We start from the raw sequence: 21975 nt of genomic DNA on the forward strand, positions 1-21975 counted from the left end.
GACTGCTCATGTGCACTATTTCTTTTGGTTGTGGGCAGGGGAGATAGAAATATTTTAACCTAAACTGTGATGGGAGTGTTTACATAAGAACACACCCAGGCCTGCTGAGATCTTGGCCACACCTTCAGGTGGGCGGCACCAGCACTGCCCACCCACTTCCTAATTGATTAAGAGACCACCACTGGGGAACATCTTACCTGTAAGTTCCCATCCAACATGGAGGAGTCAGGGAAGGCTTAAAATCCCAAGACCCTTCCTCAAAGCTTTGGGGTCTCTCTCCCTCCCGTCTTTCTCTCTGGAGGTTCTTCCCCCCTCCCTCTCCCTTCCCTGCTCACTTGGTCCCTTCGCAGATAAACTTTTGTGTCTGCAACAGATTCCTGGCTTTTTATTTCTATACTAAGCTGAGGAAAGAAGCCACTGGCCTTTTCTGGTAACATGTAACTTTATGAAGATCCTTAAAATCATTGTAAACTTCAAATGAGTGAATTAGACCTCAATAAAGCTATTTTTTTAAAAAGTAAATTATAGCATTAAAACAAATATGCAATCCAGTATACTAGATCAAGTCTTTTTTTATTAACTTTTCCTACTCCGTTGTAAATTCTGCATCTTTTCTTACACACCTTGAATTAGTGGCCTATTCCTGATTCCTTGAAATATTCCCAGAATCTGGCCTAGGATTCACCATTAGATCATCCCTAAACACCAAGGCCAAATTTTCTTCTGAATTCTAGACATCTTGACCAAATGCACTGTGAGTCTTTATAAACAAAATTCACAAAATAAGCATCAGAAGTTCCTTGCAAAACAGATGTTTGCTGAGTCAATGCCTACTCAGAACTGGATTTTTCTTCCTACTTCATTGGTTTCTGTAACACTAGGTTTTCGAAATCCAGTTAAAACCTGTGATTTGTTCCCTGAAAAACAAAAATAATTTATGCTGTATTACTGTTTGATAATCATAATAGTTTTATAATTAGTGCATGCTTAGCTTGCACAAACCACATATTTCAATGTCTGAAGAATGCTAACTTGTTTTAATTTTCTCAGTCAACCCAAGACATGGATATTGTGATCTCCACTTTCCCAATGAGGAACAATGACAGCAACCCATTTGCCTAAGCTCACAGAGCAGCAGAGTGGTAAAGCTTAAACCACAGCCCTAGCAATTAGCTCCAACGTCCATACGGAGAAAGGTCAGTGGGGCAGTGAGGAGGGGAGGGACCAAATTAACTCCTTTCTCACTGCAGTTAATTACTAATTCAGAAATATTTATAGAGTTCAATATGGTGCTAAGCACCAGGAATATAAAAGCAAAACAAAACAGAACTTCTGTCCTGGGATTACAAACTCTAATATTGGAGACACATAGGCTACCAAATCATACCCCAGCCGCAATGGCAAGTATCATAAGGTCTCAAGTACAGGCTGATCGCAGAGGTGCCTGCTGCGACAGGGGAACCCGAGCATGAGACAAGTGTGCTGAAAACCCCAGACAAAAGAGAAAATCCTGCAGTGTGAGAAAAACACCAAGTGGCATAAAGGAAAGTAGTGTTCTGGTTGGCTTTGTAGTGTGAAGATGTCAGCAGAAACCAGACTGTAGGCTGCCTTCAACACCGCACTAAGGAGCTGGGGAAAAGGGCTCCACTGAGCACAGGCACTGACATGACCTTATTGCATGCTGGAAAGATAACAACAAGAACTCCGATGCTGCGTCAGGGTGGAAACAATGGGATCTGAAATACCAGGCAAGAGCCGTTTTGGACAAATGATAAAAGAATTTTTTTTAAAAAATGTAAACAAGTAAATTAAATATCTGCAATTTATTTATTTCAGATAGAAAGCCATATACGATTTCAGGACCAAGGACAGTACCATCAACATACAGTGAGAGCCAAATATAAAAATTTAAGTTTTATACTAGCCACATTAAAACAAGTAAAATAAACTAGTGAAATTAATTTTAATAATATTTTATTTAACCAAATATATTTGCAACATGACAGCAATATAAACAATGGATTTGCAATTTTTTTCCACACTAAACCTTTAAAATCCAAAGTAAATTGTTATATCTTAACAGTTACTATGAATGATAAATTTTCCCTGAAACTACATGATCTGAATTCAATTCCACAAGACTTAAATCGATAAACAACTCATACACCATATGTTTCAAACATCCATAAACGTTGCCCAATATCTGAAATCGAGTGTCAGTTGCCACATTCAACCTGCCGATAAGCCGGTTGCATCTACAGACTGTCAAGTCGGAGAGTGCAAACTTCACTATTGCTCGCCTGAGGCAGAGGCGCTGCCCGGGCCCTGGCTGGCCCACAGTGGCCATCAGCCACGTGTGTGTCTAAGGATCAGCAGACACAGGATATGTAAGGATACACTCACTAATTCTAAACCAACTGCATCTAAATCAGAGTGTACAGGGTCCAAAGGAATTCCTGAGACCAGAGAGAATAAATGTAGGCGCATTAGTAGCTTTCATAAAATTCTTTCGTTGTTTGAGGTCTATGATTTGTTCAGCAGAGATAAACAATGACTTGAATCATTGTTTTTGTAGTGATCCATCTATAAAAACAACAAAAAAATACACTCCATCATGGAACTCTACGACATTCTGTTTAAAGCTTCATCTGGATTAGAGTGAGGCCCTGCTACAAAACACCTTGAGAGGATGTTTGATTTTTAAATTTTTTACTATTTTTAAAATATTTATTTATTTATATTTATCAGAAAGTCAGATTTACAGAAGAAGGAGAAACAGAGAGAAAGATCTTCCATTTGCTGGTTCACACCGCAAGTGGTCTCAATAGCCAGACCTGCGCAGATCCAAATCCAGGAGCCAGGAGCATGCTCCGGGTCTCCCACATGGGTGCAGGGTCCCAAGGCTTTGGGCCGTCCTCGACTGCTTTCCCAGGCCACAAGCAGGGAGCTGGATGGGAAGTGGAGTAGCTGGGACACGAACTGGCACCCATACGGGATCCCAGCATAGTCATGGCGAGGACCTTAGCCACTGAGTTATTGTGCCAGGCCTGATGGTTCATTTTTTTAAAAACACTTTTAAATGCATATCTGAGTTAGCAAGAAAAGTAGCTCAAAAGGAAATGAAAGGGTGAGAAGGGCAGGGAATTGAGCCTGGTGTCTGCTGGTATTCAGACTGGGATGTCCCAGAGCTACTTAGGAGATCTGCCAAGCTCCCAGCCTCCTGTGCCAGCCTACTAGATGTCCTTCCTGTGAATTCTCCACTGCTTTGCATGATGAGTTTCAAAGAGGTACTGCCCAACCCTACCTGAAGTTCATGACTTGATTCTGGGCAAGGGTGATGTGAGTTGAAGTGAAGTTTGCAACTTCCGGGTTGACTTTTTTAAAAAGGAAAGGTTTTCTCACCTATTCTTTCTTCCTGTGAGCCAGAATGCAAACCCGGCCTTCACCCAGACAAGGACATTCCCCTCAGCAGATCAACACTCCTAGGAGTCGAGGCCTTGCTTCCCTAAGTGGTTATAGATTGCTCCCTGGGTGAAGCGGAAGAGAAATAAGCTCTCTGGCTTCAGCCACTGCATTCTGAGTCTTTCCAGAAGTCAAGCAGTTTTACCTAGATCCTAAGTGATGCAAGACAAAAGAACCCCTTACACAACAGTGATATAAAGATCGTAACTAGGAATCCACAAACTTTCTGTAGCGGAGTAGCGGATAACAGGCAATTAGTCTGCCTGTGACAGTTTACTTAATTTCTGCTGCAATTATTCAACTCTGCCATATCTAGAAGCAGAAAACATGTAAACAAATGGGCATAGATGCATTCCAATAAAACCTTATTTATTAAAATAGGCTATTTTGTCACAGGACATAATTGGTCAAACTCCTGCCAATCATCAACCAAAAAAATAATAACAAATGAATAATGTCTCATAAAGAAAGCTTGCTTATTGCCTAGATAATTATACCAAGAAAACGCATTCCTTTTGGCTGGTTCCTAGAGGCACTGTGACTTGAACTTACGTATCTCCAAAAAATCCCTTGTACAGGCAAGATGGTCACGTGGCCCTGAGCTGACAGCACTTTGGGGGCTTCTCTAGGACCATCCTGGACCAAGAGCAAATGCAAACCACTTCTGGAGAAGCTTGTTTTTATTTTCAGGGAGTTCCTAAAGATGAACTCCCATCAATAGTAAGCTCAACAAGTGAAAATCACAAACACACAGAGACACAGTCAGTCAAAAAAAGCCAAACAACAAAAGCATCGATGATAAATGTAAACACGTTGAATGTGCTTTAAGAAGAGGAAATAGCAGAAGACATAAAAAATGTGGCAAGGCACGCCTTTTAAGGAACAGAACTTCTAGAAATGACAAAGAAAACTGAAATTTAATTTCCACAAAGTACCCATGAAAGGATTAAAATCTTTCAAGGATCATCCAAAGCACAAAGAAGGAAAACCAAAGTAATTGACACACAACTGACTGAGCAAATCAAGAAAGCTACATTTTAAGCTTATGGTGGGGCTAAGGGAGAAGTTATTTACATTTCTGCAACTGCAGATGAAGGTGGGACTGCAAATAGAATTGACTAACAGCTTAGAGCTGAGAAGTCATTGTAGTTGAGAAACGGAGACAGCCACTTCTGAAGATTTTTTTTTTTTTATTGGAAAGGCAGATTTACAGACAGAAGGAGATACAAAGAAAAATCTTCCATCTGCTGGTTCACTCCCCCAGAGGCCACAAAAGCTGGAGTTAAGACAATATAAACCCAGGAGCCAGGAGCTTCTCCTGGGTCTCCCATGCAGGTGCGGGGTCCCAAGGCTTCGGGCCGTCCTCGACTGCTTTCCCAGGCCACAAGCAGGGAGCTAGATGGGAATGGAGCAGCTGGGACACAAACTGCCATGCTCATATGGGATCACAGCACTAGCATGTGGAAGGTTAGCCGACTGAGCCATTGTACAAGGTCTGAGACTGCCACTTTTTATTATTGTTATTATTTACTTATTTGAAAACAGAGTTACAGAGAGAAGAGGGGAGAAACAGAGAGCTCTTCCCACCACTGGTTCACTACCCAGATGGCTACTGAACAGACAAAAGCCAGGAGTCTTTCAGGTTTCCCACACAGGCACAGGTTCCCAAGGCTTAGGGTCATCCTCCGCTGCTTCCCCAGGCACATTAGCGGGAAGCTGGACGAGAAGTGAGGCAGCTGGACTCCAACTAGAGCTCATGCAGGATGTCAGCATCCCAATTAGTGACTTAACCTGCTAACCTACAATGCCGGCAACTGTAGCAACTCACAGAGAAATATCTAACACTTTAAACTTCTCCTCTGCATAACTTGGATGAAAAATGAAACTTAAAATGTTACACAATTTGGGCCCAGCGTGGTAGCCTAGCAGCTAAAGTCCTCACCTTGCCTGTGCCCCCTGATCCCATATGGGCACCGGTTCATATCCCTGCCGCCCCACTTCCCATCCAGCTCCCTGCTTGTGGTCTGGGAAAGTAGTCGAGGAAGGCCCAAAGCCTTGGGACCCTGCATGTAATGGGAGACCCAGAAGAGGCTTGAGGTTCCTGGCTTTGGATTGGCCCAGTTCCAGCTGCTGAGGTTGCTTGGGGACTGAATCAACGGATGGACCATCTTCCTCTCTCTTTCCTCCTCTCTGTGCATCTAACTTTCTAATAAAAATAAAATAAATCTTTAAAAAAATATTTAACAATTTAACATCAGAAGTGGGGATAGATCCTGGTCCCCTCCCCACCCCCCACCTTTTTAAAATTTTCTTCAAAGAATAAATTTTACAGAGAACAGGAGAGGTAGAGAGGAAGATCTCCCATCTGCTGATTCACTCCCCAGGTGTGCCCAATAGCCAGAACTGAGCCAACCCAAAGCCAAGAGCCAGGAACAGGAACTTCTTCAGGTCTCTCAATGGGTGCAAGGTCAAGACTTTGGGCCATCTCCTCTGCTTTCCCACGCCACGAGCAAGGAGCTGGATGGGAAGTGGAGCAACCAGGACATGAACTAGTACTCATACAGGATCCCAGTTTTTAACGGGGGGCAAACAGTCAAACGAGTCATTGTGCCAGGCCCCTGACATTCTTAAAAGACTAGGTCAATTTGGAAACAACATAGTGGAATGCAAAAATACATAAAATGTCTTTTACATAAAATAAAAAATAGGAACATGATTTTCAGTTATTACATTTTACTATGTATGTACTGCCAAAGCAAGCACTCAAATACACATTTTATGCTTTATATTGTGCCATTTTTAATTGTATGAGGTTTCTTCAAAAATTTCCCAGAGGGCCTGGTACGATAACTCATGGCCAAATCCTCACCTTGCAAGTGCAGGGATCCCATATGGGCACCAGTTCATTTCCTAGCTGCTCCACTTCCCATCCAGCTCCCTGCTTGTGGCCTGGGAAAGCAGTCGAGGATGGCCCGAAGCCTTGGGACCCTGCACCTGCGTGAGAGACCCAGAGGAGGTTGCTGGCTGCTGGCCAGAGCCAGGATCTGGGAACTCTAACCTGGTATCTAACATAAGTGGTAGCTGGGCCGATTCACTGCCTTCCTGAGTATAGTAGTAAGAAGCTGGATAGAGGTGGAGCAGGGGCCCGAACGGTGCTGCTGGTGGCGAGGCCTTGGTGTGTGCCATCCCATGTGGGCGGTGCTTGAGTTCTGGCTGCTCCACTTTCAGTCTGCCTCCCTGCTGTTATGTCTGAGAAGGCAATCAAGTCCTTGGGCCCCTACATCGACGCGGGAGACAGAGCTTCCGTCTCCTGGCTTAGGACTGGCCGAGATTCAGTAGTTGTTGCCATTTGTGGACTAACCTGCAGATACAAGATCTCTCTCTCTCTCATATTATCTGTGACTCTTTCAAATAAGAATTAATCTAAAAAAGCAAAAACAAAAAAGGGCTAAGCGTGGTAGCCTAGCAGCTAAAGTCCTTGCCTTGCACTCCCAGGATCTCATACGGGTGCCAGTTCCGATCTCACTGGCCCAACTTCCCAACAAGCTCCCTGCTTGTGACCTGGGAAAGCAGTTGAGAACGGCCGAAAATCTTTCGACCCTGCACCCACATGGGAGACTCGGAAGAAGCTCCTCGCTCCTGGCTCCTGATCAGGGCAGCTCTGGCTGTTGTATCTGCTTGGTGAGTGAACCAGAAGATAGATCTTCCGCTGTCTGTCCTCTTTGTACATGACTTTCCAATAAAAAATAAATAAATCATAAAAAAAGAAAGAACAATGGTGGAGCAGCCAAGGCCTGAACTGACACTAAAATCTGAAATGTCCATGTTGCAAGCAGTAATGTCACACACTGTACCTTGCTGGCCCCTATAATTGATCAATTAAGATGAGAATAGTGGGCCACCCCCACCTCTGGCATGACAGGTCAACTGTCGAATCCTCCACTTCCAAGCAATAGGGTCGCATGGGCTCATTGGAGTTCTGGCTGCTCCACTTCCCATGTAGCTCCTTTCCTCTGGCCTGGGAAGCAGCTGACGGCCCAGATCCTTGGGACCCGCACCTGTGTGGAACACCCGGAGGGAGATACTGCTTCCGGACTTCAGACTGACTTAAAAACGGCCTTGTGGCCATTTTTTACATATTCTTGAATGAAGTCCTTGTATTTCTAAAATAGGGCAAAATTTCAAGGGAATAATTTTTAAAATGTTCATTGGTCACAGTCATCTATTTGCATCCAGAGCCTTTTGAATCTTTAGTAGCAGAGAAGGCATTAAGTTCGGAAACAGTACCACACTGCAACCATTTGGTAATCAGCTTCAAAAAGGCTTCCTGGAACACCCGGGACACTGGAGTCTGCAAGCGACGTCATTACACAACTCTGGCACCTTACTCAGCTTCTTCCTTTTTTCCGTAACAATCTCACTACCTACCTGGAGTTACTACAATGCTCAAAACCTGAGCAGTAATTGCAGCAGGGTCTCCCCTCTGCCCAATTATAATCTGAAATCTAGCCTTTGAGAAACATCATCTTTATATAGTTCATTTTTTTTAAAGGTTTATTTACATTTACTGGAAAGGCAGCTCTACAGATAAAAGACAGATCTTCCATCCACTGGTTCACTCCCCACATGCCTGCAATGATGAAGTTAAGCTGATCTGAAGCCAGCAGCCAGGAACTTCCTCTGGGTGTGCCACACGTGGGTGAAGGATCCCAAGGCTTTGGGCCGTCCTCTGCTGCATTCCCAGGCTACAAGCAGGGAACTGGATGGGAAGTAGAACAATCAGAACATGAATTGGCGCTTGGAAATGGAGGATTTGTCCAAGATCAAACAGGGTCAAGGTAGGATTCTGAACACAGTAGACAACAGACTTAGCTCACTGGAAAAACAGCAGCGTTCCTTATCGACAAGAATCACAAGAACCCAGGACTGGCATTATGCCATAGCAAGTTGTCACTTGCAATACTGACATGCCCTAGGACCCTGGGGTCCAAGTCTGGTCACCCTACTTCTGATTCAACTTACTAACGTGACTGGCAAAGCAGCAGCAGCGGATAACCCAAGTGCCAGGGCCCCTGCCCCCACAATGGAGACAAGGACGATTTCCAGGTTTCTGGCTTTGCTTGGCCCATTTGGAAGTGGACTAGTGGATAGAAGATGTCTCTCCCTAACTCTGCCTGATTAAATGAATCTTTTAAAAAAAAAAAGATGGGTCCAGCACAGTGGCATAACGGCTGGAGTCCTCGCCTTGAACACGCCAGGATCCCATGTGGGTGCTGGTTCTAATCCTGGCTGCCCTGCTTCCCATCCAGCTCCCTGCTTGTGGCTTGGGAAAGCAGTCGAGGATGGCCCAAAGCCTTGGGACCCTGCACCCTGGAGGAGGTTCCTGGCTCCTGGATAGGTTGTCCATTATGGTCACTTGGGGAGTGAATCAATGGATGGAAGATTTTCTCCTCTGTCTCTCCTCCTCTCTGTGTATCTGACTTTCCAATAAAACTAAATAAATCTTAAAAAAAAAAAAAAAGGACAGGTATATTATAAAAGAACACCTAAATAACTTGGTACAAAAAAGATAAACTATATAGCATACAATAGATACATAAAGTTAATATATTTAAAAGTTCAACCTTACAAGTACTTGCTTTCAGGATTATATTATCAGGATTATAGAGAATGCCAGTAGATGAGTATTCATACATGTTGATAAGAATTTTTTGGAAAGCAATCTAATAATCATAAATGAACGCTCACTTTGGGAGTAAACACCATGGTGCAGTATGGAAAGCTACCGCCTGTGGCACCACCATCCTGCATGAGCGCTGATTTGTGTCCCGGCTGCTCCACTTTCCACCCAGCTCCCTGCTAGTGGCCTGGGAAAACAGTGGAAGATGGCCTATAAACTTAGGCCCTGGCACCGATGTGAACCCAGAAGCAGCTCCTGACTCCTGGGTTCGGGCTGGTCCAGTTCCAGCTATTGCAGCCATTTGGGGAGTGGACCAGCAGATGGAAGATTTCTGTCTGTTCCTCTCTCTAACTGCCTTTTAAATAAATCTTTAAAGAAAAAAACCCACTTCAGGCTTTCCCACAATAGTGGGAAGAACTTAAACATCAATAGGGAGATGGGTCGGAACAGATGATTGTACAGCTATTTATGGGGTATTACATGAAATCAGGAATAACTGACACAGGAAGATGCTGTGGTACACCGCAAGGGAGAGGGGGCACAGAAGTCACAGAACTGATTCTAAAAGTGCATTTGTTAAAAGAACAAAAGAGGGCATGAAGATAACAATAAATTAGCAAGGAACACAAAAAGAGTGAATGCACATATGGAACAAGACAATTTTTATAGAACATTCTAGGAATGGAAGTGGGATCAGGGCCTAGGAATTGAGCAGGACATCTGTGTTTTACTGGGTACTCTCATGTTAAAATGTGTAATGAGGCAAATCATATTTTTGTAATTCTCAGAACACAAATGCAAAGCAACAAAGAAGTTACTATCTTTTGTTCAGTAGTTTTTTCAAAAAAAAAAAAAGATGGGCAAACAAATGAGGGAGACAGTAGGGAACAACCAAAAAGAATAAAACAATATTAAGAAGATAAATTATTAAGAATAACTACTGACACCTATATTCAAATAAACTGACACAACAGATTTTATTGTTTCCATAGTAGGCTCTAGACAAGGTGAAGACAATGGGGACAATGACAACACATTCCAACTCCTGTCACGAATTAATCTTACAGATTTCCAGTGGTTCAACATATTAAAATGTAAAATATATAAAGAAAAAGACAAGAAATATAAATATTCAGGTTTCTAGAGCATAACACAATGTATTTTTTAAAAAGTTTGTCATAACTGTTTATGTAAGTCGGACAGTAATTCAAAACACTCACAAAAATCATACCTTTCTCCTAACTTCCCTACGATCCGGATATGAGGATTACAGAAATACAAACATAATTTTAGTGCTCAGAAACAAATAATTTTCCCTATTTTAGTGCATTAAGCAGGTGCAAAACATTTCAATTCAAAAAGCCAATCATTGCTATATGCAGATAAATAAAACAAATGACAAGACCTTTATAACAAAATCCAGCCAACATTATACTAAAAATATGTATGTGTGCATGCATCTGTGTGCACACACGAGAGTATTTATATATCCAACACCTGTTCTAGAAAAAAAGGTGAGTTGGTGAAAAGGCCTGAAAATCCTCGCTGACGCACATCATGGACAAATCCTTCTACACTTGAAAGATGAACAGGTGTACCTAGCGGTTGTTCCGTGAAGTCACAGCTCAGGTAGTTCTCTTTCCAAGCCTTCTAGCCGTTCACCATCACTAACGCTAACCAGTCTAGACAAACACTACCCAGATGCAGTCTGACACACCTGGTCATTATCTGGAGCTCTGTTTGCTGCTAGAAGAGGGGAGTGCTTATCACTGCTACAAAGAATATCTTTCTTTCATAAAATATATGGTTTTTCTATCTCACATTAAGCACTTATTGGAGATGTTGAGAGGCAAGAAGCCCCTCCATTTGGTGTGACTACCAACAGCTAGCAAGGTCCTCATTGCACCTGCAGAGAATCCCCTTGGCTTTGCGGCTCTCTGTCCCCAGCACACCAGCCTGGAGGACCAGCTCAGCTATGAAAACTCCCACAGAAGCCACGTGGGGATATAAGGGATAATAAAAGTTGGTAAAGTCTGTTCGACAGGTCTTAGAACATTCCTCATTTAGAGTAGCTGCTGAAGACTGAGATGGAGACAACAAATGGAAGATTTGGGGCAATGAAGCCAAGCTGATCCAATATTTAGTCCAGTAATCACTTCTTGTAGTCTTTAAATGAACAACTGCAACCATCTAGTTCCTCTAAATCGTCACTCTATCAGAACTGAGAATTTGAAGGTTTTAAAAGGTGAAAAATCGAGTACCCCTAAAAACAGAACAGTCTGAGGCAGAAGTTGTGGGTCTGTGAATGTGTGCACACAATTGTGCGTATTGTCCTCTGTATATTTACATAGATATTCACAAGATGCCCTGCAGTGTAGTTCAGAAGGCCTTTGTCAGAGCCCACTGTTTCTAATATAGGCCCTGAAACAATGTGCATGAATATTCACACCATGGAAACCTCAACAACAAACACTGCTATCAGTACTAGGTTAAATAGTAGGTTTTAGGTTAATGGTTTCTTCTATTATCAGTGACATAATTAGAACATTTCTAACACAGAGAATCAAAATAACGAAAACAATGCAACTGGGTTTTAAATCCACAAGATATTCAGTATGGCAAACATGAACAAATGTCAACTTCCAGAGTAGGGAAAAATATCAAAACTTTATAAATCTCTTGGAATGCAGTTTAATCACTGCATCATTAGAAAAATAGACTCATGGAATTAACGGTGCTGCTACGGACTCTCACGCGTCAACCCCCGTGATTATCTTTTCCCTCTCTTGTTTCCAGCTGGAGGCTTCTTCAGCTGCAGGAGCTGTCCTCCTGTTCCAAAGCCCGCAGACGCAGGATTGGACACCCCAAAGGTCAAGCCAGCTGATGCCGTGATGCCCGGATTGCTGAAGTTAAACCCGGAGGCACTTGAGCTGCCAAAGCCTTATGTTTAGGGAAGAAAAGATTATTATCAGAAGTTACATCACAGAAAAAAATACAAAAGACTCGGCTGAGTGGCAAAATTGTATCTCAAAGGTTACATGATCCTTACAAACAGCCAGTATCTCGGATTCCTGAATTTCTAAGATGGAATTTTACAGGAAAATAATCTAGCCAGCAATTGAGTAGCACCTTGAAAGACAGAAGTTTAAGGATGCAGTGAAGAGATAATCAGCACAGATAAATCCACAGGAAATGTCAAGTTGCTAGGGAATTTGCAGTTAAGCAAATATGTTAAGGTGCCTCCCTCCTCAGTCCTATCCAAAAAAGCTTTATCAATCCGCAGAGGACTTTCACAACCCTGGGATCCCAACCCTGCAAGCAAGTCTCCACCTTCCACGCTCTGAAACACACACACACAACACACAGAGCGGCACTGCCTGCTTTGGGCTTCATAAAAGCCCTTGTAACATCAAGTACTACTTAACCATTATAGTATTTAGATTATAATCCTGGTATCATTAAACTCTGTTTTCTTACTCTGCTGGAACTCTTTTTCTTTTAATAGCAATTTACTACATTTATACGCTCTTTAATAATATACTTCTTCATTTTAGATATGCTATTTATTCCTAAGCATTATACACTGAAATGATCAGCTGTTCTTTCCAAGGAGAGCAGATGCAAGCAGAGACAGAATTCTGAATTTTCTACTAGTTGGGTCAAAAGATTCTGCCAATTTAAAAAATAAAGAAGGAACTCAGTCATTACTTGCACTCGAAATGCGAGGAAGTCGCAGCTGAGGATTATCTCTTTGGAACAGAAAAAGTTCTCTTGCATTAACAGTGGTAAAACCTGGGCTAAATGTCCATCATAATGGGCTCATCTTTCCAACAAGAAAACAAAACCAAACCCCTTGGCCCATGAGGTTAATCACTGGTTCATAATTAATCCCCACCGAGTTAAGACAGAAAAACTGTATATGAATAGGTAGGTTTGCATGCTGGATCTTTTTGGCTTATTGGTAGTAACAACACTTTTAAATAACTTGCACCTTTAAATTTGCCTGAAATTCAGGCAGAAACACACAAACCTGCACTAAGACTTCCTGAGGGTTTATTTGTTGTTCCAAATCCAAATGTGGAGGCCCCTGTGGTGCTGCTTCCAAAACCAGAGCTAGTTCCAAATCCTAGTGGAAGGGTGATAGAGAAATATACAATGGTACATAAAACACAGGTTAAAGGAGACTTAGGTCAAAATTTATCTAAGGTACAACAAATACAGTGTTGAACAACACGGGCAAATTAATAAGATCTGCTATTTGTCCCTTGGCGTAAGACTTCTACAAGGACCAGAATAATTCTAAAGTAAAACATAGGTATTTAAACTGATTTATGACCTTGCAGAATATGTTAAAGGGCGTAAAAAAATAAGATCACAATAGTATTGTTTCTCCCAAACATAACAGAGATTTTATTTATCATTCAAGAATGATTTCTGAAAGTTTATAAGCATCTTTACTTAAATATCTCATTTTAACAAAAGACTCACTAAATTCATAAACAAACATGACATATACAACAATGTACAAAATAAACACACAAAAGGTAATTTTATCCTGCTTTTCACTGAATTATCTTTATCACTGGAACAGTGCTTAACCAAATAATGGCCAATCACTTTTAATCTGCTCAGTAACAGTGGTCTGCCCCGCAAACTACCAACATTGCAACCGCAAAATATTGGGGCTGGAAGTGCCTTGTTTTTCCTCTTAGTAGTAACATTTTTACAATTTAAAAAGCAGAAGTATTTTTCAATACATATAGTTCATGCAGATAATCCCCAGTGCCAGATACTGTTGAAATGAAGGTGACCTCATTTTAGAATGCAACAGCTCATCTATAACCCTGAGTTTGTTGACTGACGGCAGATAGCAGCTCATCTATAACCCTGGGTTTGTTGACTGATGGCAAGCTGGATTACAGAACACAGAATTGTGCTGTCTGCCATGAAGCTTATAAGTGTTATTGTCTTGCTGAAGAAAAAATGTGACATTAAATAACCAAAATAAGTAAAACGCTTTGCTTCTGCCATTTCAGTGGAAATAAAAAAGCCCTCTATCCATCACTATGAAGAGCTTGTCAACACCTAGCCAGCTTCCAATGACCCAAAGATCCAGTGGTCCAACCCATGGACCGTGAATGCATTGTACTTAGCATGGCATTCTGCAGAAGACTTACCTTACCACCTGCAATGAACTCTGAAGTTACTAAAACAAGCTTCACTGCTCAGGAGTGTAAGTACGCAGACAGGCAAACACACCAACAATGCTGAGAAACGGACTGAAGTAAAACCCATTTAGAGTGCTGACTTTCACAGAAAAAATATGATTGGAAGAATGTAGATTATCCAGAAACAGTTGCAACTCCAACTAACATTAAGACTACCGCTTTTTAAACTTCTAACTAAACTTGCTGAAGCTAAGGAATTCTCAGGGTTCATATTTCAGTATATTGCTTTGGACAATGAAGAGTCCTACCACTAATTTTTAAAACTTTTTATATGTACTATTCACAGAAGGAATAACTCTTTCAAGCTCTACATCTAACATGAGAAAGCAATGACTAGGTTGGAGAGTCATTTTTTGCCAGATGGGACCTTAACTTTCTAAAATAGCAACAGATCCTCTTAGAAATCTTTTTACAGGCTAGTACCAACTCAAGTGTATTAATATTTAAAGGAAATATTAGAAAAGTTAAAGTGTACCTCCAAGGTTTGAAGAACCTAAGCCACTTGATTGCAAGCCAGTGCCAATACCTGAGCCGAATGGCGTTCCAAAACTAACTCCCAGAGACGGCTGTGGCCCTGGTACAAAAAAAAAAATGGGGGAAAAAAACAAATTTGCCTTACTCTTTCAAGATTAAAGTTTCTTTATGAAATTATTTTAAATGAACAGTGATTGTTTTTAACAAACTCCATTTATTAAAACTGTTTTCAGGATACCTCTTCCAAACTAACTTATCTGTCCCAAATGATGTACCTCATCAGAAAAAAATGTTTTGATTAACTTTTCCAGAACTAGACATTAAGAGAGGCTTACCACAATAAAAGACGAATATTAGTTCAACCTATTAAATAATCTGAAATCTTGTATCATAAGTCTTATTTCTTTTAGATTTACTTCTATACTTATTTTAGATCTCACTTGTTTCCTGAATAAAACTATCTGGCATAGTCACTAAAGTGTTTTACTGAAAAAAAAACCTTTTTTTTTTTTTAAATCTTAGTGTCAGAGTCAAGTCTCAATTGATCAAAAGAGATTGAGACAAACGGGGGAAAACGATCATGTTACTGCAAGAGTTAGTAACCAAAAAGCTACGCATGGATTTTTATGTGAAATATAAATGATATATGCAATAAATAGATAAAAAAACAAGACAATGTTTTATTTTATTAAATTTATTGTTCATTTTAAAGCAAACCAATGACACGATAACATGACAATTCCAACTTGTTCACACAAAGTGGTAACCGAGTCCCCTCTCAGGCTGTGCTACACGACACCACTTGCCACCTGATTCAGTAAGAGCATGGACATTTACAAAGGCACCACTGTGGACCTCGGCAGATCGAATACATTCAAGACTCCAACTCAGGAAGTTCTTTCCAACACTTTGGAAAATGTACTCAGATGCAAAGTGATTAGTCATCCTTTTCCCATTTGTTACTTTACAAGATTGTGGCTGAGTTTGTCTGGCAAGAACAGCATCAAACTTACTGGCCTCTCTACCGACTACTCTTTTTTTTTTTTTTTAAACTAAGTAGAATACAAAATTTAAAAATCTCTCATTTGATAAATAATTTATGAAAATTAATAAATTTCATAGTACAATCTTCAGTCTTATCTTTTTCAAGCACAGTGATCAGTGCATCTCAAAATTGAGGGAAAAAATATACGTATTAAATTTAAAATTGGCAAAGAAATCAAAGCCTTCAAGTTATCCAAAGAAGAATGAGGTTTGTATATTCAAATGGTAGTGTAAAATTATACTAAAGCACTAAAAAAAAACTGAGAAACTACATTTTGCTATACTGGGACAGAAAGCTTTTCAAATAGCGTCCATCCAGAAAATAAAGGAAGTAACTAATAGCAGCCAGAGTTCTTACACTACTATAAAAACAAACAAAACCAAAAAAAGGATTTTAAGTTTTTACATCCAGTTTGAGATCAATTCCAGAGTAAAACATCTGCCTAGCAGCTCTTTTGTAAAATGTTACCATAGGAAAAAGAAACTAAGCATAATACTTTGTTCTAACAAAAATAATATATAAAAAACACACATTGTTTCTTCAACATTGAGAGACTTAAGTGTCACGTGTTCCCAGGAGGCACTGCTGGTGGGAGACCCCGAAGGACAGTGCACAGCACGGCCCCTCGGCCTTTCAAACCCTCGGTGTTCACTCCAAAAGATGCTCTGTGCTGGGTGTGGGTCTGCTTTAAAGAGTAACACAGCATCTCTGATCACCGACCGTCAGGATCTAGGTAACCAACAACTCATTACTTAATGATGACAAGACTTCCCACTGCACAACAGACACATGGTATTATGAGTTTTGTACCTTCACACAAATTCTGAAGGCATTCTCACTTATAAAACTAATAGGCAAATGTATAACATTTTTAAATAGTAGAAACTCATGATAAATATCTCCCATGCCAAAGTGTTACCATATATTACACTCTGGCTACCATATATATTAGTTTCATGGTAAGAAAGCAAAATCTAAACCCTTCAAGCCAAAGTTTTGTGAACAATTCAAGGAGTCTGCTATGCAATCTTTATGAATGGTCATTCAATGAGAGGTTTAGTTCCATAAATAAAAACAAGTTAGCAGTAATATATATCAATGATTGCCAAAGAGAAATCTTTAGAGAGTAATGTTTTACAAAAGTTACCATATGATATGTTCACATACAACAAAATCGAGTTTAGCACTGTAATTGATATTTTCCAGAATAAATTCTACTTTCTTAAAAATAAAACTGTATTCACAGGAAAAGGACTAAAGTGCTAACTTTAAAAAACTAATTTTCCAGGATCACACAAAATGCCCAATATAATTAGTAAAATGGTTAACTTCTAAGTTATATTTTAAAGCAAAAATTCAAAAACAAAACAAAAAATGCCTTTTCCCCAAATTGAAAAATTTTACTCACATTGGTCTAATGGGGAATGTTCCTTTGGTTATTAAATACCAAAATCACAGAAACACAAGAAACTAAGAAATATTTAAGGTTTCCCATCTAACACCCCACCTTAATTGTCCAAACCTACATTAAAAGCTACAAAATAGAATTCCTAACACATGTCTAGGCTCTCCTTAAAAATGGCTATTAAGCCACAAGAGAAAAATCTTACTATGTAAACATCAACAACTTTTAAGTGTCAAAACACAACAGCAAAACACTGGTCAAAAAAAAAAAAAAAACCCAAAACAAAAAACTATCTTAAATTCAAATCACACTCAAATGCCTAATATAAGTGCCTTGCATTTTTTAGAAGTGTGGAAGCACTGATGGACAAGTGTATTCAAGCTCTGTCTGTACATAACTCATCCACGTATGATGTTAATTTCATACATAAAGGACTGCTGGACTATTCCTTCACCTCCAAGAAAGACAATTACAGAAGCCAACCTCCGAAGCCAGCAGCCTTAGAAGCTATCTGGTCTGTGCCCATGCGTACATAAACAAGTCAGCAATCCATACACACATGAAAATAAAATCCCTTGGGTTACTGAAATCTGTAAAACCTGTGAAATATACAAAGATCTAGCTTCTCATAGATGGTCTTAATACTTGTTATTAGCACTTTAAGAAGGTTTCATATTACGCGGCATAAGGGATAACTCACTGAGTGCAAAACAACGCAATAAATATAGTTTTAGCCTGTTTGCCTACCAGGAACTTGCAAAATCATTATGTATGTATCTAACAGAATAACCAAAATAATTAAGAAATGAACTACAGAGCATAGATCTTTTAAGAAACAAAGTGGAAAAGACAATGCAGAATTACTAGCATTATTGGTTAACTTCTCAGTTCTACAAATTCATACCACTCTATATGAAAACGTTGAAAGATCGCTTAGGCTGGTGAGTTACAACCTGCCACTTCATCACAAAGCCCTTGTGTGGACTTCAAAATTGCAAAGAACATTAACAGCAAAATTTCCCCCAGCAAAAATGAAGACAAAGTGTATGAGCAAAAGGCTCCTGGGGCGACCAACTCCAAAGCTGATGTCCTCCACAGTTACAGAGGTGAAGACCTAGTCTGTTCTTGTATTCCCCCAAGCCTAGCACATAGTAGGAACTCTTACTTACAGAATGAACATACACTATCATATGTTCATGATGCTAAAATATGAGAAAAAGTCTACAACTTCTCAAGACTGTTTACGTAAGTTAAAAGGGAGAAGGAAAAACCCTGACAGGTAGTTTTGCTTCAAGTTTACCTATTATATTCACTTACAGTGTAACAGTTTAGGTAACTGATTTTTTTTTTCCAAGTTTTTTTTTTTCAAGTTTTACTTATTACAGTGGAAGTCAACTATATTTCTTTAAAGAACACTTAACCACACCCACATTTATCTGAGCTATTCTTTTACAATTAATAATACTGGCTCTAAAAGGTAAACTGGGATGATGGCTGGCTTGATTAACTAGATAATCACGAGAATAAATGCTTGTTTATGGGACTGGCTCTTCAAAGGAATCAAACTCAAAATTTTCCCCTCCATCACTTGAGAATGCAGCCCTACCCTCCAGCCAGCTCCAGGGCTGTCAGACTGAGCTCAGAGAAGCCACTGGGTACCGGGGCTCAGCCAAGGAATGTGGATGGTCTGGCAGAAATCCATCAATTCTGGCCATTCTGTAATCTCCAAATGTGAAAAATAATTTTTAAACTGCCATAGTGAAATTACTTCCCAAATAAAAGCAGCATAATTCAGTCTAAATACATATTTTACCTTTTTTGGTATTATAATTTACTACTAAACTTTATGGAACTCTCAGAAAGCCACATGTTAAAAAATAACCAAGAAGCATCGCTCAAAAATTTATGAATGATTAAATAAACAAAAACTACATCCATTAAGGCTATATCCATTAAGCCGAATTAAACCAGTAAGTATAAAGATCTGGTTTCCAGTATTTAATCACTTTCCACTTCCATGTTGAAATACCTTGTTTCTGCTCTTGCTCCTGATCTGTTTTGAGAAGTACAAACAATTTCAAACTACTAAGAGGGTCTGCATTCTGTTTTTGGTCAACATACAAACAAATCCACTGATCTTCAACGTGTCTTAGTCCATAAACACCTACTTCATCCTCAAAGTGGGAACTTTGTAATTTTTATAAGTGAAGAAAATAAGAACGCACCACCTATCAGTATCATATGTGAAAAACGCAATGTTTAGATGGACGATCTTCGATTTTAAAACAGTTAAGTGTTACAATCATGGTTTCAGAATGTTACTCTTAAATGTAATTCAGTAGTAAAACACCAGGTTCTAAAGGGCATTTATAGCAACACAGCAAGTTAACAGTAAATTCACAATATTCAATATCTAACTGATGTATAATTATTGCTAAACTACCCTGCTTTTGTTAAATCAGGTATATTTATAATTGTGTCCATCACAATCTCTAGAGTGTATTGGAATCGCTGTTCATAGAAATTTCTTCTGTACTCACACAAAAGGAAGACTTACGAAAATGCACATAAGTGTTTGCATTTGAACAGTAAGAAGCTATTATAACTTGAATGCATTCAGACCTGGAGCAGGCTGCTGCTGCTGTGTGAGTGTTGCAGCCATGGCAACGGCTGCTGCATTTGGCATGGTGCTGAAAGGTGTGGGCCCAGTGGTAACTCGGGGTGCATTCTGCCATTTCTTGGCTTCTGCTCGCCTGGCTTCAAACACATCGGCAGCATCTCCCAAGAACATCTTCCTGTAGCCGAGGTATTGTTCTTTGAGCACCTGGAGGAAAGCAGAAAGAACTCAAAAAGAAAGAAACCACTAAGCAAGCTCTATGTTGAATCTTGTAACCAAAGACGTTGTCAATACGACAGCTCATAGTTCCACAAGAAAAATCAGCGGCTTCACAAAGAGGTCTGCTTGATCCAATGCAGCATCTGCCTTGACTATTACATTTCCCAGAATTCTTACACATTTGGCCTAAGTTAGACAGGCTTTATGAAACTTTTTAAGAAACTCAGGGGGGCTTGCCCCAAACTGAATGCTGAGTAAACTGTGCAGTCAGAAACAGGGAAACAGGGTGTATGACGTAAGAAGGGCAGACCTACAGGAGACTGCTCTCTCAAATCCACCCTTCCTTCTCTCTCAAATCCACCCTTCTTTCAACAGTGCTTGGCATTGGTGGCCCATCGCATATATGTGCATTTTAATAATCGACATACTGGGAAATAAAAAAACTACAGACTTCAAAAAGACAAAACATTAAAGACTTGATATCAACCATGATTTATATAGATAGTTCCCAAAATCAATACATTTGTTCATGTCTCTGCGGTTTGGCTAGTTATAGTAGTTTAAGCCTGTTTCAACAGATTATCAAGTAAAAAATGTAACAGCAATTGTTTCCTGCAAGATTTCTTTGAAAATTAAATAAGCCTAAAACTAAACCAAAAAAAGTTGTCAAAAAAGGGCAACTTATCAAATCTGATCAAGAAACATATTTAATTATTGGGGAGATATTTTAAAAATTAGGTCATAATTCCATTGAATAAACGTGCTACACTTCCAACTGATTTACAGGAGGAGGAGCAAGGCATCTCCATATTATAAAGAACAGAGAGGGGAAATGGGCACTCGATGCAACAGTGCTCCTTTTTGTGTACAAAAATCGTGACTTCAAAATGTCAACACAGAATCCTCTCCAGCAACTGGAACATGTAAGTAACATTACAGACTAAAGTTTCCAAAAAATGTAACAATTCCTCCTTTAAACTGATTAAGCAATCTGAGTGAAGGAAAAGTCCAATGTAATCATTTCAAGAATGCATGGGCCTGGCACAATGGCTCAATTAGCTAATCTCCCCTTCAAGCACCAGGATCCCACAAGGGCGCTGGTTGGTGTCCCAGAGCCTCAGGACCCTGCACCTGCGTGGGAGACTCCCCGCTCCTGCTTTCAGATTGGCTCAGGTCCCACCACTGCGGGGAATAGAAAATCTTTTTCTCTCTCTCTAAATCTTAAAAACAAAACAAAACAAAACAAAACAAAACAAAACAAAACAAAACCAACCTTAAAAAATTAAAAACTTAATTCAATTAAAAAGTTATTAGAAAATTAAAAATAAAACCAATGATAATCTCAACTCTATTTAGACTTTGGCATGGCTGCTATGAACTTTATTATTATTATTATTAAAGATTTATTTATTTTACTTTAAAAAGTTACAGAGAAAGAGAGAGAGATAGAAAGAGATTTTCCATTCTTAGATACATTCCCAAATGGCAGCAAGAGCCAGAGCTATGGTCTAAAGTCAGGAGCCAGGAGCTTCTTCGGGGGTTTCCTGCATGGGAAGAGGGGCCAGGGCCTTGGGCCACTCTCCACTGGCTTCCCGGACCATCAACAGGGAACTATATTATTAGGGAAGCAGCAAGGACTCTCCAACTGGCCCCACAGTGGAGGGTTAGCCTGATAGGCCACCCTTTTAAGAAAGAATTCCGGGGCCCGGCGCGGTGGCGCAAGTGGTTAAGGTCCTGGCCTTAAACGCCTGGGATCCCATATGGGCACAGGTTCTATCCCAGCAGCCCCACTTCCCTTCCAGCTCCCTGCCTGTGGCCCGGGAAAGCAGTCGAGGACGGCCCAAA

At 40.1% G+C, this 21975-nt stretch overlaps 1 protein-coding gene across 3 annotated transcripts in view; it reads right to left on the reverse strand.

Annotated features, from left to right (window-relative positions):
* Positions 1 to 560: 560 nt before the first annotated feature.
* NUP58 (nucleoporin 58) overlaps positions 561 to 21975 on the reverse strand; it is a 52699-nt gene continuing 31284 nt past the window's right edge. For 2 of the 3 annotated variants that reach the window (XM_040979871.1, XM_040979870.1), the window contains 4 exons: positions 19917 to 20118; positions 14846 to 14944; positions 13173 to 13268; positions 10095 to 12082 (listed from right to left, as the gene is read on the reverse strand). In XM_040979871.1, coding sequence (XP_040835805.1) covers positions 11913 to 12082; positions 13173 to 13268; positions 14846 to 14944; positions 19917 to 20118 — 567 coding nt within the window. In that variant the 3' untranslated portion in view covers positions 10095 to 11912. Of the gene's footprint in view, positions 918 to 10094; positions 12083 to 13172; positions 13269 to 14845; positions 14945 to 19916; positions 20119 to 21975 lie in introns of those variants that run through there. The other variant, XM_040979872.1, reaches the window with a different exon arrangement.

The sequence above is a fragment of the Ochotona curzoniae genome, unplaced genomic scaffold (genome assembly GCF_017591425.1).
Source record: "Ochotona curzoniae isolate NIBS_2020 unplaced genomic scaffold, NIBS_Ocur_1.0 contig_3332, whole genome shotgun sequence".
Lineage (NCBI taxonomy): Eukaryota > Metazoa > Chordata > Mammalia > Lagomorpha > Ochotonidae > Ochotona > Ochotona curzoniae.